The sequence below is a fragment of the Ambystoma mexicanum genome, chromosome 2p, assembly GCF_040938575.1.
Source record: "Ambystoma mexicanum isolate Mex_15411 chromosome 2p, UKY_AmexF1_1, whole genome shotgun sequence".
Taxonomy (NCBI): Eukaryota; Metazoa; Chordata; class Amphibia; order Caudata; family Ambystomatidae; genus Ambystoma; species Ambystoma mexicanum.
In genome coordinates this window covers 588,743,333-588,763,220 of record NC_090923.1, presented here as the reverse complement: position 1 = coordinate 588,763,220, position 19,888 = coordinate 588,743,333, and the positions used below count along the sequence as shown (strand labels likewise).

The window sequence follows — 19,888 nt, the reverse complement described above, 5'->3', positions numbered from 1 at the left end:
TACTGATTCTACAGCCCTCTCCCCCTCCTAAAATAAGCCTGGCTGCTCGGTCTACGCTACCCTGAACTCAGGTGTTACAGCCTTATACTAAGAGTGGAGTCTTGTACTGCTTCAGTTGAATGGGTTTACTAAGCCCTTAGTTGGACTTCAGAAAAACTGTCCTAACACCCAGATGTACTAGAAAAAGGAGAAAGATTGGGAATGGGGTACCTTTCGATCGATGAGACACAGTATCCCCCTAATCCTAGTGACAACCAGTTTAACCCTCCCTCACAACCTTTATGAATTACTGTAGATCAGTTCCCCATTTGGGGTACCTGACAGTACTCAGACGAGGAAGAAACAACTGAGTAATCAACACCACTTATTCTCACCACTTTGGTACTGGGACGAAGAAGATGACTAAAGAGGTACACCAGTATACTGAACAGCCATGTCACACTAATAGGTTCAGGCAAAGTCAGGCAATTGAAACTAGGTATGCCCACCTGCAACCTATCAGAGTCTCAGGAGAGTATAAAAAGAGCAGTAACCAGAAGGAAGTTAAGCAAGTTGGGGAAGCAGCTGAGACGCCAGAGTTGCCCAGGAACAGCCAGTGGAAAACGAGACTCAGAGTCAGCAGAGTGAGGCAGCGAGAGGAAGCATGGCGAGGGAGCTGTCTCTCCAGGGAGATGGAATAGTTAAGAGGAGTGAGCCAGGAGGCATGCCGATCCCTTAAGAAGTAATTAGGAAGAAATGCTTGTTCCCCAGGGCTGAGAAGGGAGCCCAGGAGTGTTCGAGAGGCCGCTGGCGAGGCCCTGACCTCTGAGGAAAAAGACATATCAACAGAATCCAGCTGAAAGCCAAGAACACAACCAGTGAGTTTCAGATAATCGGAAACCCGGTATGTGAAAGGCGCAAGTGAATACAATGTAGCAGAATAATTGCGCGTGAGGAAATACATGTTTACAGTCTGTGAACAATCCTAAAGAATGAATAATGATGAAATGGGTAGTTAAGGAATACTAGGTAAGAGTGGTCGTGTATCAAGAGATACGTTCTCGAAAGTCTCTGTAAGAAGAAAGAAAGCCTTTTACAAAAAGGGTAGCTACGCGAGATGGCTAATTGTGAGCAAAATAGCATTTAACAAAAGGGGATCTGCGCGAGAAATGAAGTATGAGCAAAATCCCCAAGAAAGATTGTTAAGAATGAAAAATAAGCAAACTGCTAATATTGAATCCCGAACTGAACGAAACAGCAAAGTGCTAATAGTGAATATTGAACTGAATGAAAACAGTAAGACTGCTAACCTTGAATACTGAATTGTGTATTGGAAACTGAACTACACAAAGAGAACTTAAGCTTCCTGGTTGCATGACCTGTAATGGTGTAACGTGTGATCCAACAACTGTGCCAAGACCAGAGAACTCCTAGAAGTTGATGAACTGCTGGAAGAGAATTCAAGGTTCCTGGTTGCATGACCTGTAATGGGTGGATTGTGCGGTCTAACAACTACGCCAAGACCAGAGAACCCACATATGCTAACAAGGAAACCTGCTATTGCGTCAAAAGGAAAACTACCATTGGTGCAGATATGACTTAGGGAAGGGAACCTGACCTACTTCTTTTTGTAACATCTTTTGATATTGAACTTGGGAAACGGAATCCTGAGACTTGCTGTCCTGGAGCTATATTGAACTTGGGGACGTGCATCCCGACATTTACAAAGGTGTGGAACTTTATTACTTGAAATCCAAAATAGGTAACCTGAACATTGTGCTGAACTTGTTGACATTGGGGGGGGGGGGGGGAGAGAAGCCAAGTAAGCCCGAGCTGGAAATAGCTCCGAACTTTACTTTGCGAAAACTCTTTAGTTTATGGTTGACATCCCTACACATTGTTTAGTGTTAGTTGTGAGGGCAAGCATAGGTTTTGGACAAAGACAGACTTTTAAGTTTAACTTTCTGACACAGGCTATACTTTTTTCTTTAGGTAGGGAAGTCGCACCTTTGCATAGGGAAAGTTAGGCTTAACACCATCGTGACATTTTCGTTTATTAAAGCATATTGTTAAATATTGAATCTGTCTGTGTCTCTTTCCTTGATACCAACCTCACACTACAACTTCAGTAAATCCATTTATGTTCTACTTTATGACAATTGCCACAATGTTTTATGCGGATAAAATAATAGGTCTTCTTCCTTTGGCAAAAAGAACATATTCAGATTAACCGCATATACACAAACATCTCTGTATACATTCAATATTCTTTCAAATAAATACCTACATTTGGGTAAGAAGGATGTTTTCTCAAGCTCTGGTATACCTTCTTTTGAAAAACTGCTTGATCCAAACCTAAAAAGAAAAGGAGACGCAAGGGAAGATATGAACAAATTGTCATAATAAAGTGACTGATAATTTAAAACAAAGTTAGTCAACAGTGTTCTTGACATTTCAAGCTAAGTTGCCACAACTTCAGATCGCTTTGCATTGAAATCCAAATAGTAGTCGGGGCTCACCTGACTTTTTTAGAACCCATTTTAGTTCTGCAACGAGGCAGGACGCATTAAAATTCTTAGAAACATTTAGCTCCCCAAAGAAAAGATTTGCCATCCACAATTGGTTAGGAATCTGGCAACAACATGTCGAACAGAATTGAAAATGGAATTATCTCCAAGATGGTGGGTGGTGAGGAGCAGATGTGAGTGTTGCTGCTCCATCCCTGGCAAACCCCAAACGATGCACAACAGCGGTATGACCCCAGGTGAGTTACTTTAATTTGCACCGGTCCCATCTCCGCAACTGAAATATACTTGGGCCGAAGAAAGCCCACCGAGACCCCCCAGGGTGAGGACGACGCAGGAAGCCTTGCTGCCGCACCCGCAGCCTCACTGACCAAAGCAAACTCTGTCCCTCGCCAAACTCGGTCTCTCGCACCACCACAGTGCCCAAGCTGGGCATAAGGAGCGGATAACAGGTGCTCCAGGCAGCAGGGCAGTCTCCTGATGCGACGGAGCATGGAACAGTGGATGAACCATAATGAAGGGTCAAGGGCTCCGAGGTATGCAGGGCGGCAGGAGGACGCCTGGATCCTGCCTCCAGCACAGAAGGCTCAGAGGAGGTCACACCAGCAGGGCCGGGAGCCCACACACACAGAAGGGAGAAGCTGCGCACAGCAGGCTTGCTTGGCAGCCAGGCCAGCCACCACCAGCTGAAGGCACAGTGCAAGGTCAGGGGCCCACAGGAGGCAGCCCTCACACTGCAGGACTTGCAGAGATTGCCTACAGTCCTAGAAGAACCGCCCATTCAGCGCAGACCATCAAGGTGGACGGCAGGGAGCACTTGGAGTTTGCGCATGAGGGGTAGTGACCACCGCTTCCGCAAGTGAACGCCCAGCTGGACAGTGCCCCGGCAGTGGAGCGTGGGGTGTGGGAACCCCTGAATGTATACTGAGGCATGACTGCCGGCCAGAAGAATTAACATACATCATACGAGGTGAAGAAGGGACCAGTGGCCTGGAGAAGGTCCCGGGTTGGCGGAGACAGCTTCCCTGAAGGAGCCCTCAAAGGAGGCTCCCCACCACAGCCGGTACAATGGTACGACCCCCCTGATGGTGGCAAAACCCCACAAGAGTGATGCGGGTGGTGAGCTGCCTGTCCCAAGCTGGGGGATCCCGCAGAGGGAGGAGGAGTGGGAGGTCACCCTGGGCCCCAGGGGGCACACCAAGTCAGATATCAACCCCAGGCAAGCAGACAGACATCTAACCCATTGGGAGGCCCAGCCAGATTGACATTACAGCAAAGGGGACCTGGGCTCTGCCAAGGAGTGGGCGCAACTAGAATCCACCGAGACCAGAAAGTGGCCAGGTGGCAGGAGCTCTACCCTCAGCAGATGGACGAAACAGCCACCTCTGCCGCGGGGTGCCGGAAGTCCCCCCCGATGCCAAGAGGCAGGGGTCGGGACACTCCCGACAAGTGACACCCGCCAGCGGCTCCCAGGTAGGGAACCCTTCACCACTGCTCGACCAGGGAAAAGGACCTGGCCATCATCCCACCCACGAGCCAGGGGCAGACCCGTGAAGATGCAAGCTAACTCAAACACACGGGCGATATGGCAATTTCCAAAGCAGACCTGGAGACCTGCTTCACTGACCTCCAGGAGAGACTCTGCCACCTTTCAATCCTAATATGAGACGTTCACGTCAGAAATTAAGCATTGCATAAAAAACATTGCATCACTGGAAGAGCGAACCAACACCACAGAGAGAGCACTACAGGAACTGGTGGAGGATAGCAGAAAGACGGACAAGGCGATCGAGGACCTGACTAGGGTTTCCCATAACTTGGAACTGCAATGCGATGTCCTAGAAAACAGATCCTGCAGATCTAACATCTACATATGAAATTTGCCCAAGGCGGTGAGAGACAAAGAGCTCAAGGAAACTACAACAGATTTTTGTTGACATCCTCAGGGAAGGCAATGCATAGGAGGTACGTTTTTGATAGATTGCATACAAGGGGACCCAAACTACAGGAACCAGGTGCAAGCCCCAGGGACACGCTGGTAGCACTGACGCACTACTAACAAAAAAGAAGGTATTCTACGCGAAGCCAGGCGAGCAGAGCCCATTATGTTTATTGGCACCGAGAAACAACGGTTTCAAGAACTGGTCCAGGCGACGCTCCAAAAGCACTGGGAGATGGGTCTGATCGTACGGACTCTCCAGGTCAAGCACATCAAATACAAATGGTACATCCCCTTCGGACTCTTATTCACACAGGACGGGCGCCAGCATAGAATTACCTCTTGCGAAAAAGGTGAACACATTCTACATCTCACAGAGGAAGACATTTGCCCCAAAACCCTCTCTCTCCGATGTGGAAACGCACCCCAGAAGAGAAAGCCCTGGGAATGGGCGCAGGTACTGGGGTCAAGACGCAGAAATCACCGCCCGATAGGAGAGCAATCATCCACCAGCACCAAAGAGGGCCAGCAGAGAGAGCATAGTCTCAAGAGCATCAATGAATGACTGCCGGGGTCACGGCGCAAGAGATACTAAGACAATGGAGCACTACAGTTGGAGAAGCATTTCACCAGATCGTGCTTTGAATCGCACAGGGGGTTTTAGGATACCCCCCCCCCTATGATGTCCTGGAACCGAAGGTGGGAACATTCCGAAGGCGCTAGGCCCAAGTAATCCTTAGGAAACTTGGCCCACCCGAGGACCTGGGGAAGTTGGGTGGGGCAAGTTGGGGTGGGGGGGCCAACCAGGAAGGGACAGTGGGGAGTTGGATGGGGATGTTCAGTTGGGGAGGGGAGAGGGAACGGGGCAAGGAGGAGTGGAGGGGATGGGAGTCGAGGAGGAAAACAGGTGGAAGTGCATGCAGCATGGGGAAGGGAGTCGGTAATATCATAGGAAACTTGTTCCACAGTCCAACCCCAAGTGCCTAACGCAATGTTAGGGGTTTAAATTCCCTGCTACGTGGCAAAAGGTGAACAGGTATTTACACAACCAGATATTGTAGCCTTACAAGAAACTCATATTAGGAAGCAAGACCGCCATAGATTTAATCGACGACATTACCCACACCTTTATCAGTCAAACACGCAAGGAAAGGTAGCAGGGGTTCTCATAGTGTGCAGGTAAGATCCTTTGTTTTGGTTCCTTGATACGAAAGTGGAACCCCAGGGGAGATTCTTATTCCTAAACCTACAACTGGAAGTGCCATTGAGAGGGAGGGGGGGTGCAATCAGGGCAGCATAGCTCTGAGTAAGTGCAGCCAAGGCAGCGCTGATCTGGGTAAGTGCAAGGAGATAGGGGACTGTAGAGGTTACAGCCCCCTAAATACACGGTAGGCCAGAAGGCAGTGCAGGGGAGACTGGTCATGGAGGAGCCAGGTACCCATTGAGACTCTGAGGGTAGCCAAGCAACCAGTCGGCATAGCTTAAAGATAGGTCAGAAGGGGAGAGAGAGAAAGCAGGAGAGAGAGAAAGCAAAGGAGAAAAGGAAGGTCTTGAGCTGCTTCCGGAACTTCAGGTGGTCCGGCTCAAGTTTGAGAGGGTTAGGGAGGCCATTCGAGAGGGAGGCACCTGCAGCGGAGTGAAATCTACCCCCCACTCTCTGCCTGGAGAAGCATCTGACCCTCAGAGGTGGAGGTAGCTGAGCGAAGGGCTCGAGAAGGAAAGTATTTTGGAAGCGAGTGTTGGATGAAAGCCTTGTGGACGATGCAGAGGGTCTTGAACTTGATCATTGCAGCCACAGGGAGCCAGTGGACAGAGTTCAAGGCTGGAGAGATATACGGTCCCTGGGCTTGAGGCCAAGGATAAAACCTGCAGTCCTATTCTGAATTAGTTGCAGAGGGTGGAGAGTAGAGCAGGGCAGATTGTGAAAGAGGCTGTTGCAGTAGTCCAGCCTAGAGAGAACCAGGGCTCTGGAGACAGTGAGCTTCTTGGGGAAAGTGAGAAAAGAAAGAATACCTCCGAGTGGGTGCAGCTGGAAGTGGGACTTCCTGGCAAGGTCTGTGATGTGAGGAGATAAGGAGAGAGTGGAGTCGAAGATGACACCAAGGTTTTTTGCCTCACAAGAAGGTAAGGGAAGCGGGCCCAAGGAGAGCAGCCAGAGAGAGAGAGGGAAAGCGGGAGCAGGGGTCCCAATGAGAAGGATCTCCGTCTTACTGGCATTGAGGCAGAGATCGTTTGAGGTGCACCAATCTTGAATCGCGGACAGATGGTCAGGAATGAGCAAGAGAGGAGAGGAGACTGAGCGGAGCCTGAAAAAGAGCTAAGTGTCATCTGCATAGCACTGAAAGTTAGAAAAGGGTTCCATGTAATAATGACGCCACAAAAATATTGCCATGCAAAAACATCGCCGAAAAATTGTCGTTTTTTGTGGCGACATTATTGCATGGAACATGCGGGGGACACCCCCGCAACCCCCAAATTTATTTTTTTTTTGTTTGCCCCTGTCGCCATATATATGGTCACCCAAATAATATCGCCACAACATTTTCCCGGCGATATTATTTACGGCGACCATATATGTGGCGATATTATTACTGGATACCAGAAGAAGGTAGAGATCAGGTGGGCCAAAGGGTCAAAGTAGACATTGTAGAGCCAGGGTGAGAGGGTAGAGTCCTGAGGAACACAACATGTGGAGAGAGAGGTGGTAGAGAGAAAGGACCCAAGTTGGATCTGAAAAGGTCAGTCCGGGAGGAAGGAGGTCAACCACTCCAGGGCCTGATCTGTGATGCCCAGGTTCTCACGGAATCGCTTTATCGGGATGTTGTGATTGACTGTGTCAAAGACAGAGGAAAGGTCAAGGAGGATGAGGACATAAGGAAGACTGGAGTCAAGATTAGAGAGCAGATCTTCACGGGTGTTCAGGAGAGCTGTTTCCGTGCCTCTGGCTGCTCTGAGGCCAGACTGATGGTCATGAAGACAACCAAAAGATTCAGAGTGGAGAGTAAGCTGGTAGATGGCCAGATTACCCCAGAGTTTTCCCAGGAAAGGAGTGACAGAGAACGCCCGATATTTAGCTGGGCAGGGAGAATTGACAGAGGCTTTTTGTGAGGGGGGGCACAAGGGAGTGCTTGAAGAGAGCGGGGAAAGATCCAGTGGCGAAAGAGAGTGATTGCAGAAATTGTTCGAGGCTGGAGTGAGGGTATCGATCTGGTCCTTGATGGTTCCGAAGTAACTGGGGAGTACCTGTTTGGATGACACTTTCATCAATCAGACTTGTCTAGAAACACTGTCAGGTGTTGTCAGTGAGAAAGAGGAAAAAGGAGGAGAGGGAGAGGCGGTCAGAGAGGGCAGATAGAGTCCAAGAGAGAGGAGTGGCGAGAGGGTTAGAGAGGGGGATGTCTGAGGATATGAGACCATGCAAGGTGTGTCCGGCAGAGAGCGTCGGACCAGAGGGTAGAATGGAGTGAGAGAGAGTGTTGCAGAGGTTGCAGAAGAGGCCAGAGGAAGGATTAGAAGCATCCAGGTGGATGTTGAGGTCTCCAAGGAGGAGAAGTTGAGAGGTAGAGGCAAGGGAAGAGGAGTGGTCAGCCTACTCTGAGAGGAAGAGGGTAATCTGGCCTGGTGGCCTGTAGAGGGTGAAACCAAAAAAGTGATGGTTGGAAGGTTTTGAATTAATCTGAACCACTGGCGTTGCTCTGGGCAACCTTACACACCACCGTTTTTTTAGCCCTTCTGTGCCATTGCAAAAGGGGTCCACCTATAAGCAAATCAGTCAGGTACTGCAACCAATGGGAGCAGCCCTGCCTGAACCGCTAGGCCAGGTCCCCTCTGCACGGAAACGCAAGCAACCCCAGACATGTTTCGGCCTTGTTGGGCCTCCTCAGGGAGATGCAGCTTGGTTCCCTATGGCGCAGCGAGCAAGGGACCAACGTCTGGGCATACCCTCTCTCACATAGGGAGACAAACTGAAACCAAAAAAGTGATGGGTGGAAGGTTTGAAATCAATCTGAACCACTGGCGTTGCTCTGGGCAACCTTCCACACCACCGTTTTTTAGCTCGTCTGTGCCATTGCAAAAGGGGTCCAACCATAAGCAAATCAGTCAGGTACTGCAACCAATGGGAGCAGCCCTGCCTGAACCGCTAGGCCAGGTCCCCTCTGCACGGAAACACAAGCAACCCCAGACATGTTTCGGCCATGTTGGGCCTCCTCAGTGAGGTGCAGCTTGGTTCCCTACGGCGCAGCGAGCAAGGGACCCACGTCTCGGTATACCCTCTCTCACATAGGGAGACAAAACTGTAGATGGTGGCCACAGTCAGAAAGAGGCCAGGAGAGATAGCGAGCTTGCAGATCAGACATTCAAATGAGGAGTAGGCCTGCATAGGAATGACAGAAGCAGGGACCCACTCGGGAAAGATCAGAACTACTCCACCTCCAGGACGGTTGGTTCTGGGTTTGGAGAGGATCTTGTAGCCACCAGGGAGGAGAGTGTCAAAACTCATGACAGAGCTGGTCGTAAACCATGTCTCGGTAAAAGCGAAGACATTCAGGTGAAGTTCTTCAAGGAGGTGGCAATGTCAGAGGAGTGTTTGACAGGAGAGCGAGAGTTGAGAGTAGTGACGTGGAACAGGTTGCCACTTTGAAAGACTTACACCCTGCGGAAGTGGCAGAGGGGCCCAAGGGTGGGCAGAGGAGGTAGGAGGAGGTGACATAGTAGCCCGAGAGGAGAAGGGGGTGCCAGAGAGGCAGCAGAAGAGGGAGGTGGCAGAGTAGCCAAGGAGGTGCTTGAAGGAGTAGGGAGGAGTAGGGGGAAGTAGGAATGAAGTTGATGAGACGTGGTAGACACCTCTCGAAAAGGAGGCGATTGGGCTGAGGGCCGTGGACCATGAAGGTGCCATTCAGATAAAACATTAATGAAGGTCTTGGAGGAGTGGAAGGAGGCCAGGGGGACCTCCCACCGGGTACCATCATTAATGGGAGAGGAGTAGAAAGGAGAGAGAACAGAGACCATGTGAGGGGTACATAGGTCTGGAGAGGGCACAAGAAAGAGGATGTTGGTGAGTCTGTCTGGAGGAAGCACTGATTTAGTAATCAGCGACAGGGAGGCCTGGGTTGAAGACCAGCGTGTCCATTTTGAACTTCTCCGTTTCAGACTTAGTGAGAGGGATCAGAGATAGAGTAGCAGTTCGAGAAGATGGGGGAGATGGAAAGCACAATAGAGGGTGCGAGGGGAAGGAGGAGGAGGAGGGAGCAAAAGAGAGGAGGGCCGCACAGGCCAGCACCGCACTGCACAGGATGCGAAAGAGGGGCTTAGGGGGGTGGGGTCGAACTGCGGGGAACACACAGAAGGGGAAGACAGGGACACTCAACAGTACAAAGGTACTACCAGTGGGGAGGGGCCCAGGGAGTAGGAAGATACTAATGAGACACAGTTAACAGTACCACAGTTGCCCCCGAGCAAACCAGATTCGACTTTCCTAAAAGGAGGGGAAAGGGGCAGGTTTTAGTGGGGTGCCGTAAGTGCTGCCTCCCTGACCCTGTACCTCATTGGTCTCAAAAGGTTGACGGCTGCAGGCTGCTTGCTACACTGGCAGACACCACCTGGAGCTGCAACGCTGGAGCTGTCCTTAGCCCTGGGGTCCTTCGCCATAGGGATGCAATGGGCAGTGGGCTGCCATAGGGCAGGAAACAAGAAGGGCCTAGTGCCCAATCCGGACGGGGGGGGGACCAAGGGAGAGACAGAAGTGACCACCTTCGATGGGCAGCTCCCTCCCCTGCGGAGCTATGTGGAAAAATGAGACAACTAGTGCTTCAAGACGGCTGGGTAATGCATAGAGAAGACAAGGGATACAACTTCTATTCACACTTACATAAGTCTTTTTCCTGAATAAACTACATCTGGGTTTCAGTGTCCCCGCTAGGTAAAAATGATGACTTTAAAGTGGGAGCAATCGTATTGTCTGCTCCCTTAACGATCATGATCGACCTGCCTACTGCTACACGTGGCCTTTGGAAGTGGTCATTACCACAGGGCTTACTACTTTATTTATTATAATGCCCAAAACCAAGGGTATCACAGTGTTTGTTACAATCAGCAAAACATGGGGGGGGGGGGGTAATACATATAAGGGAAAATGCATCATAGTCAGTCAGTTACAGTAAGGACATCAATCGTATTTGTCAAAGAGCCAGGCTTAGCACATTTCTTAAATGTATTGTGTTGTATAGTGCTTGGGATGGATGTAGAAGCCTGGTGATGTAATAGAGAATGTTGAATGTGACAGAGACTGCTTATGTGCGAGTGGGAGAATGTGGGCTGATAAGGTTCTAGAGGCAAGCAGTTGAAGAGCCCCTGCCTGGGTGATGGGAGCCAGTGGTTATCTCTGTATCATCTTAATGGAACTGACTGAAGCTGTAATAAAGGAACTGTACCAGAACCTACCTATGAGCCTGAGGATCTTACCTCATTTCACTGACGAAGAATTGGTCTTCTTGAAGACTGGAAATGGACCAGCGTGGCAAGGAGAAGTTTAAGGTGACCAGTCTGCTGTGGGGGGTGCAGAAAAAAAAGATGAGTAACCACTGCCCCCACAATTAAGTCCTATCACTCAGGGAAGGAAGGAAGAAAGGGGAGAAGTCCCAGGGTCTAGAGCCGTGGCCAAGGGAAAAAGGGGCACCAGAACAGGCCTATGCCCCAGGGAGAAGAAGGCGGAGCTGTCCCATTTTCCCAAGGTGAAAAGAAGGAAGGAAATAAATGAAGGAGCTGCGACCCCATTGGCAGGCCCAGGGTCAAGAGAAGGTTGCACCTTATGCAAAGCCCCCCACCTATGCAACTGCTACAGCCTGAACCCAGGTTACCTTATGAGAAGTAAAGGATATGTGACCAAAGGGAGGGGCTGTAAGAGTGTCTCTGAGGGTAGAGGTCTTGAGAGGCGTAGAGATGCCCAGAGATGGAGAAGCAATGTTGAAGGCATAATAAATAGGAAGCAGTTTTACTATGCCTGTGTGTGGTGTAAGCGAAAAGAGGAGTGCCAGCAGGCAAAATACCTTGATGTGCTTTCAAAGCCAAAGGAAATCGGAAAAGCAATCTCCTCACTGGGTGGCATCCTGTGTTGTAGTAGGAGAGGGACCACGACTGCAGTTTGTGAGAGCTTCTTTTGCCATTGACCGGAGTGGTTGAGCGTGATGGTGGCTATTAGGAGCTCCGAAGGGCTCCACTGCAGTGGACATAATGATGTCACATTGAACGGTTATTTAGCGGTTTCATATATTTGAGAGTTCATTCAGTATATGTGGAGACTGTTAAGAGTGCTAAAATAACTCATTTGATGCATTTCAGGTTTAGGGCTTCAAGCCAGCCATGGACCCTGAGCAAAATGCTTTAAAATGTTTAGTGCTGTTTATGCTATATATTAACATACTATGGAGCTGAGAGTTCCGGAAGTGATTTTCTTTATTTTTTATATCACTGTGAGGGGGTATGTCTGCCCCAGGAATCTGGGTGTGGCAGTGTGGTTAGACCCCAACTGTAGTGTGTATCCACGATGAGCATCTGCAGAGCGGCATCGCTCATTAAAAAGGTGTGTGCGCAGTTTAACTTGAGAAAGGGGGGGAGGGTGTCCTCCGCCAGCCTCAGTAGAATTTGAAGTAGACTCAGAAAATGGGTTGAAGTTATTTTTATTTAACCCAAATAGAGAAAGAGGGTGCGTCCTCCGCATTTTCAAGAGTTGCACCTCTCGTAAAAAAGATGAGGTGTGCGGTGTGGATTGAGAGGATCTTGATGTCTGGCTATACATGTTGTAATTCTCTAGGGAGGAGTGTTAGTTGGTGGAAGGTACCCATTTCCTTTGTACGAGGATAAAGACATTGTTCCCACTTGCCTTTGTTGTCTTGCATAGAAGTGTTTGCCTTATGTGAAGAAGAGAGATGTGTTGTGATGTGCTTCGTTGGGATGTGGTGAGATCTGGAAAGAAGGGAGATGTGTTGTATAGTGCTTGGGATGGATGTGGAAGCCTGGTGATGTAAGAGAGAATGTTGGATGTGACCTCAAGAATGTTTATGTGCGAGTGGGAGAATGTGTGCTGATAAGGTTCTAGAGACAGGCTGTTGGAGAGACCCTGCCTGGTTGATGGGAGCCAGTGGTTATCTCTGTAATATCTTAATGTAACCGACTGATGCTGTAATAAAGGAATCTTGCTGGAACCTTACCTGTGTGCCTAAGCATCCTACTTCATTTCATATCGTAAAATTGCTCATTTCTAATGGATGCCGGCAGAGTGTTCCATAGAATGGGGTCGGTAACCACAAAGCTGGCGTCTTCTGCCCTTTTGCTCTTATAACAGGGAATGTCAAGATAGATGCTGGATCTTAGGGCGCTGGTATTTTCTGGGTGCTGCAGTCCTTGAGATATGGTGGTGCTTCTTTGTAAATGCACTTGTGTGCCAGGGTAAGTGTTCGTTAAGATTTGGTACAGTCACACTGTGTGAGACTACATAAGACTCATCTGCTTGGTATTAGGGAACCCACCTTTTGGTATAGGTCTGTACTACACAAGTTGGTAGTGTGACTGAGCAATAGAGCGGTACAAATGAAATCAGTCAATACAAGTAACACATACTCCAGGTTTCAGTTATAAATATTTATTTATCACTTTTAATTAAACATTCTTTAAAAAGGCAATTGTTTGTAACGATTCAAGAAAAGTTAGGAAATACATTTCAGACTCAATAAAGCTGGTGAATACTCTTTGGATATGCTCAATACATTTCCCCTACACCCTGAAGGGACTTCAATTACAAGGATAGTATTTGCATTTATTTATCACACCAATATACTTTGTAGACTCTTGAGTTGCAGAAAGGAAGGTTTAAGGAAAATAAAAAGGTTAGGACAACTGTATCCTCCAATGAAATCTAGGTAAGCCTTTCCCAGCAGTAACAGTATTCAACAAGCTACAACCTATGGAGGGACAAGCAATGCCAAAGTCAATGGATTTATAAGAGTGCCTTTACGGAGCCAAAAGTCTATAGTTCGGATGCACTTCTTGGATAAAGGTCTTTCACAAAGATTGTTAAAAAGGAAATCACTAAGACACACAAGCTGTTGGGCCTGTGCAAAGGGGAGCTGAAATCAACTCAAAGTTAAGCAACTGCAAATCTCAAGTTAGACAGCACAATTTAAGGCAAGAAGGTAAGTACCCCCAAGCCCAAACAATACCTCTGGTTAGAAGCAATGTGGTCCAGCTGATTTTCCGTCTTGCCACAGCAAAGGAGACCATGGCTCCTGAGCCTCAGTCGTAGGGACAAGAGGGAGGACGTTTGGAGGGCTCCTGCGGCAGTACTCAGGAAGGTTGTCGGAAGCTACGGGCTCTCTTCAATTCAGCGGCACTTCGCGGTTTCAGCACTTTGCAAACAGCACTGATGCAGAAAAAATCTCCAGTTGGACTTTCCTTGCTCCCTCAGTCCTAGACTCTGGCGAGGGGACTCTGGATCAGGATTTCCTACTTCTGGAGTGTTCCTAGGAGGCTCCTGGAGCTTTTGGCTGGATTCGTTCTGCAGCAGACGTTGCACTAGGTTATGGACACTGGACCCCTGGCATTGTGCTTCTGCTGCAACAGAGGCACAGCAAGTCGGGGATTGTGCCAAAGTAGAGTTTGTTTCGGGGTTAGTTGGTCCCACTAACCCAAGGGAAGAAGACATCCCTTCCGGAGCGCCTCTTTCGATTCGAAAAAGGAGGTCACAGCAGCAGGGCTTCACAGATACTTTGTGGTTCAGGAGGTTGCAGAGAGCTTCTCATCACTGTTTCTTCGTCGGATGTTTCTTCCAGTGGTTGATGTTGCCTGTAGCCCCAAAACCCTTGCCTTTTAAGCAAGTTTTCCCATTCATGCACAGTTTAGGCTGTCAATCACACAGCAGGATGGCTGGCCTTTCGAGACAGCCAGCCAATCAGGACTGGTTTCGTTCAGGCACACGTAAAGACAAAAGGACCGGAGGGTTTCGGGACCCTCCGTCACTTCCTGCGCTTCCAGACACACTGGAGAGGCAGGCTTCATGGCTGAAGCCCGCCAAAGGCAAAAAACACACAAAAGGCCAAGTAAAAGCCAAGAAAGACCTCACAAAGAGAAAATGGCGAAAAAAGAAGACTGGGCCATTTTGACAAAATGGACAACCATGGGTGCTGTACTGCAGCTGAGGGTTCAGCCTCCGGTAGAAAAGCAGAAGGGTAGAAAAAAATTAACCCACTGCCCCGAGCCAGTTTAAGTAGTGAGGGTAATAAAAAGTGTTACAAGAAAAAGCAGGATAAGGTGCTACTAAGTAACCCCACCCCCAGCACTCCACATAAGATGTGTGTGCTGGACCTACAAAGAGAAAAGGTAAGTAAGATCACTTTCATCTTACTATTCTTGGCAACAGTAGTTCACCCAAGAAAAGGTATTTAAACCTTAAGAGAAATCTAAAGGATTTCTCAGTGACACTGCACTGAAGGTGCTGGGTGTCACTATCCAAAAAGCAGATAACAGTGAAAACACAAAATCCAAATCAGGGAAAAACACATGAGTGAGAAAAGGATGCCACTCACTCAGGAGTTAAAATTAAAAAGTCCTAAATCCAGAAAAAGAGCTGGGGGTCTCTACTGTTGAAGGGAATTAGCACAGAAATGAATATTCTCCCTAACGGTAAGTGTTTTAAAGTCAATCTGCACTTTCATAGGCAGCTTGTCGGGTAGCGGAGATGTGGTCACTGCGTTTTAGACCAAGAGCAGCTCGTAAGCCTTTGTTCTGTGGTAGTTTTAGTTTGGTTAGGTTAGTGGCTGATGTTCCCAGGAGGAGAACATTGCAGTAGTCCAATTTGGTGAGGATCAAGGCTCGTGCTAGTGCTAGGCAATTGTTTGGTGACAGGAATTATCTGCACAGAGATACGAGTTTGGAAGTGTATGCTGTGGAGGAGGCTAGAGCATTAATGTGCCTAGACATTGAGAGCTCAGCTTCCAGGAACGTCATTTGGGGGTCGCCAGGGGTTGCAGGTGCAACCTCGTCTCCCTTGCTACCTGTGTGGTCTTCCTGGCTACCCCTAAAAAAGAAAAGAAAAAGAAAACGTTTTTTTTTTTAAATTGAATCTCCTGGGCTGTGGCCAGCGCCATATGGCTCTTTGTTTCTGGAGTGGCTGGCTTTAAAACAGGGGGTTCCACAAGTGTAACACTGAGCAGTAACCCTAAATAAGAAAGAATAGGAATAACAAATAATTTGTCTTTCTGGAATTCTATACATAAATTGCTAGACTCAAGGTTTTATTTCAAGCACACTTCAGGCGGTGAGTCACTGATTTAGTCTGTTCTTAAACACCTCAAATTCACAATGAAGACACAAACTTCGAAAAAACAATTAGGGTAGAATAAGCATACATTTCGGACTACGTATTTTTCTTTTTGCAAGTTGCAGTTATAGCATGTTTTTTAAGCCGTTGTCTCGGTTACGATCATCACAAGACATTCCATGTCTTTGTCCTCGGTCCCTTGACACAATCCTTGTGCCTATAAGCTTGTGTACAGTGTAGAAATGTTTGACCATAGCACATAAAGTGGCCCTTGATTTCATTGTGCCACAATTAATGCTTTGTTGTAATGTGTCCAATCTCCATGGCATGCTGTTCAGGATGTCAGTTTGCATGTAGGAGGAAACGAGTACCCAGAGCACAGGATGCCGTGCGATTATGCTGCTTTACCTGCACTACTCTAAATTCTTTAATACACAGTTATGTACCCTCCCAATGGTATGTAATTTTCCATCCTCTGATGCCTGAAAACTAGTTCCAAACATGTGGCCAACTTTGCACAAGCCCTGCAGATGAACTGGCCTGCTGTTAAATCTTAGTTACCAGTTTAATGGTATCCACTACAGAGTGTAATTTGCTTTCTGACTTTGAGAACATTCAGACATGGAATTGCTCATTTTACTATAGCCGGTAAGATAGCTATAGCCGGTAAAATAGCTCAGTGTGTTGAGTGCTTGCTGCTGCGATGGTTGTGTGATCTGCAGGTTGTAGGTTTGAATCCTGGCAAGGCCAACTCAGCCTTTATTCCTTCAGAGTTTGATAAATGAGTACCAACACAGGTTGGGTGATATTGTATGTATATTTGTTCTGTATGAAGCACTTAAGCGTAAGTGCTAAAGAATAACACATCATTCTTATTTGACCTTGGACATCTACTTGCATTCACAGTAATTTGGTATTATATGCCTAGACACACTGATATTAACGATACATATGGTGATCCATTCTTTTATGAAATGTATATCACATTACAGTGATATTGTAAACATATTTTTTGGGTACTTATGTACAATGCTATGTGATGCCACTTCCTGTTTTGTCAAGGGGTGAAAGGTGGTGTTCTATCGCTTCCTGTGATGTCACTTCGGGGTGGGGTCATGTGATGTCATCAGAGGTCAAGGGTTATCGGATGTCACTTCTGCTACCCCTGGCATTTTGATGGAATGATGTCCCTTTCAGCTTCCAGGTAAACTCCCAGCGTTTCCACCTGTGTCAGGAGTGAGAAGACTGGACCGTCAATGCAGATGGAGGAGTAGTTAGAGATTTTAGCCTCACAAGGGAGCCCACAATGAAGATCTCTGTTTTGTCGTCATTTAAACAAAGGCTATCTGTGGCCATCAAGTTTTGAATAGTGCAGTATACTTTGTTGATTGTGACAAAATCCTGAGTATAGTTGCCAGTGATGAGGATAAGGATTTGGGTGTCATTGGCAAAGTTTGTGTAAGTGATGCCAATTGAGCCCAGGAGATCGAAAAGGGATTTTGTGCAAGTGTTGTACAGCATAGGTGAGAGGCAGGATCTTGAGGGACCCCGAGTGGCGCATAGATGTGGTTGACTGCCTCATCAGCAACGAAAACTCAAGTAGTGCGATCGGATACGAACGATTGAATCCATAAGGTGGCTTCTGGTGAAAAATGAAAGTTTTGGCTAAGGTTCTGGCAAAGTTTTTCATGGTCGACTAAGTTGAATGCAGCAGATAAGTCTAGAAGGAGGAGAATGCTCAGGTCTCCTGAGTCACACATGCTGTCCATCTGGATCTTTAGGTCAGTTTCCGCTCTGTGTTTTGGGCGGAAATCCGATTGTCTTGAGCAAGGAAGATGGTTGAGCTCAAGGAAGGGTTGGATTTGCGAGTATGCTACATGATCAATTACCTTCAGCAGAAAGGGGACTGTGGTAATGGGGCGGTGTTAGGGAGAATTCTCAGAAATGTGCCAATTCCTCTCTACCTTAGAGACCCCCCCCAGCAACTTTGCTGGATTTTAGGACTTTTAATTTTTAACATGGAGAGAGTGAGACCCTTTTCCCACTCTCTCATGTATTCTTTGTAGGATTAGAACTCTGTTTCTTTGTAAGTATGGAGTCTGACAAACTCCATAGGCAGTTGCACAGGCAAGTCAGATTTCCCATACCTCCTCTTGGATAAACTACTGTTTCCAAGAGTAGTGAAGTGAAATTGACTTAACTTACATTTGTAACTTTCTAGACCCAGCACACACTATCTTACGAAAAGATGCTGGAGGGGTTACTTAGTATCCCCTTTGTCTAGTTTCTCATGTAACATTTTTATGTTACCCTTTCCCTGATGAATGGCTGGTTGCAGTGGTTTACTTTTAACTACCATGGTGTGCTTTTACAGCGTGCTGCGTTCACAGCTGCAGTAGAAAACCAAGGGGGGCATTTTTTGTCAAAATGGCCCCAGTCTTTTTTCACCATTTCTTTGTGGAAAGGTCCTTCTTGAGATTTACTCTGCGCGCCAAACCAGGTTTAGTCATTTTTGTCTTTGGCGGGATTCACGAGTGAAGCCCGCCTCTGGCTCCATGGTGTCTGGCAAGGGCAGGAAGTAAGGAAGGTGCCCGAAACTCCCTGTGCTTAATCCCCTTGGTTACAGGAATGCATCCATAGGTGATTGGCCGGCTTGCTGTCTGGCAAGGACAGCCATCCTGCTGGGTGACTGACAGCTAGGCTTGAATGAATGGGAGAAACCTGCATAAAAGACAAGGCATTTTGGCTTGGAAGGCAGAGTCGACCACTGGACAAAGGAATCCGAAGAACAACTTGGAAGAGACGCCTGCTGCATCTCCTGGACCATTGGTTTGCCTGGTGAAGCCCTGCTGCTGTGCTGAAGCTCCAAATTCGTCTCGACTAGAGAAGCCCTGCAAGGACGACTTCTGCCCTCGAGTTGGTGGGAGCAACCAACTCCAAAGTAAGCCACCTGGACATCCTCTCGAAGTTGAATTTACACTGCAGCTGCTGCTGGAACCGAAGAGCCACGGAGAGGAACACCAGTTCGTATGCGTTGCTTTTAAGTTGGCCAAGAGCTCCAGGAAGATCCTCCGGGCTCAGAGGAAGCAGGACTGACCGGGCCTGAGCCACCGCAACAGAGTGCTGTACCCCAGATGCAAGGAAAGCCCATCTCAACAGCCAAGAACCGCAGTGGTGCTATTTGCTGAGACGCGAGGAGCTGAAACCGCAAAGTGCTGCTGAATAGAAGTTGGTCCTTTTCTGTCGCTAACCGTCCCATTGCTGTGAAGGAGTCCTCCAGACGTCCTCCCTCTTGTCCCCACGACTGAGGCCCAGGAACGCAGGATCTGCAGAGGTGCGCAGGAACAAAAGCCAGCTAGAACCGTTTTCTTCTAACCAAAGGTACTGTACAGTCTAAGAGAAGTTAACTCTTGTGTAACCTCACTTGTTCTCAGTTGAGACTTGTCTTGGTTGCTTCTGTGAAGTTGCTAACAGCTTATTTACCTAACAAACAAACAGCGTGTAAACCTACTTTGATTTCTTCTTAAACATTGTGCAAGACTTTTACCTACCTCTACGAAGTCCTTCAGCTCACCTAGACTTTTGTCCAATTGACTTTTGCTTTGCCTGGCCTGGTGAATGATTATTTTTCCCTCTGACTTTGTGTTTTGTCTTCCTTCCAGGAAGGGGTTCATTACCTTGCATTGGGAGTTTCCAAAAGTACTTACCTGCTTCAGAATATTTGTGAGATCTCTTGTTTTGTTCTAATAAACTTTTCTTTAGCATACTCTAAAGTCTGGTTCTAAATGCAACAGTGATATATTAATGCCCACAGTGCCCTAGCTATTTAAGTCACCTGAGGGTGTAGGAAGCATCTGTGTGCCATCCCAAAAGGGTACTTACTGATTTAAGGAACATTAAGAATGTGTATTTTGGAGTGCATTTGTGTGTTACTATTATATTGCCCCTTCTAAAGAAGGCTTACTCAAACTGACTGTTAAATTTATAATTGTTTAATCAAGAAACCTTGTGTGTAAGAGTTTATTTGAATACTTGTCACTGTGAATCTTGTGTAACTCCCCTACTACTCACATTGACCCCTCTTGAGATAAGCCTCTTGCTCAATCACGCTACCAACCTGTGTAGTACAGACTT

At 47.7% G+C, this 19,888-nt stretch overlaps 1 protein-coding gene across 5 annotated transcripts in view; it reads right to left on the bottom strand.

Annotated features, from left to right (window-relative positions):
• Nucleotides 1-19,888, bottom strand: part of FANCD2 (FA complementation group D2) — a 2,923,540-nt gene that overhangs the window by 2,743,335 nt on the left and 160,317 nt on the right. For all 5 annotated transcript variants that reach the window (XM_069644087.1, XM_069644091.1, XM_069644090.1 and 2 more), the window contains exon 4: nt 2,267-2,334. In XM_069644087.1, the coding sequence (XP_069500188.1) occupies nt 2,267-2,334 (68 nt within the window). The remainder of the gene's footprint in view (nt 1-2,266; nt 2,335-19,888) is intronic.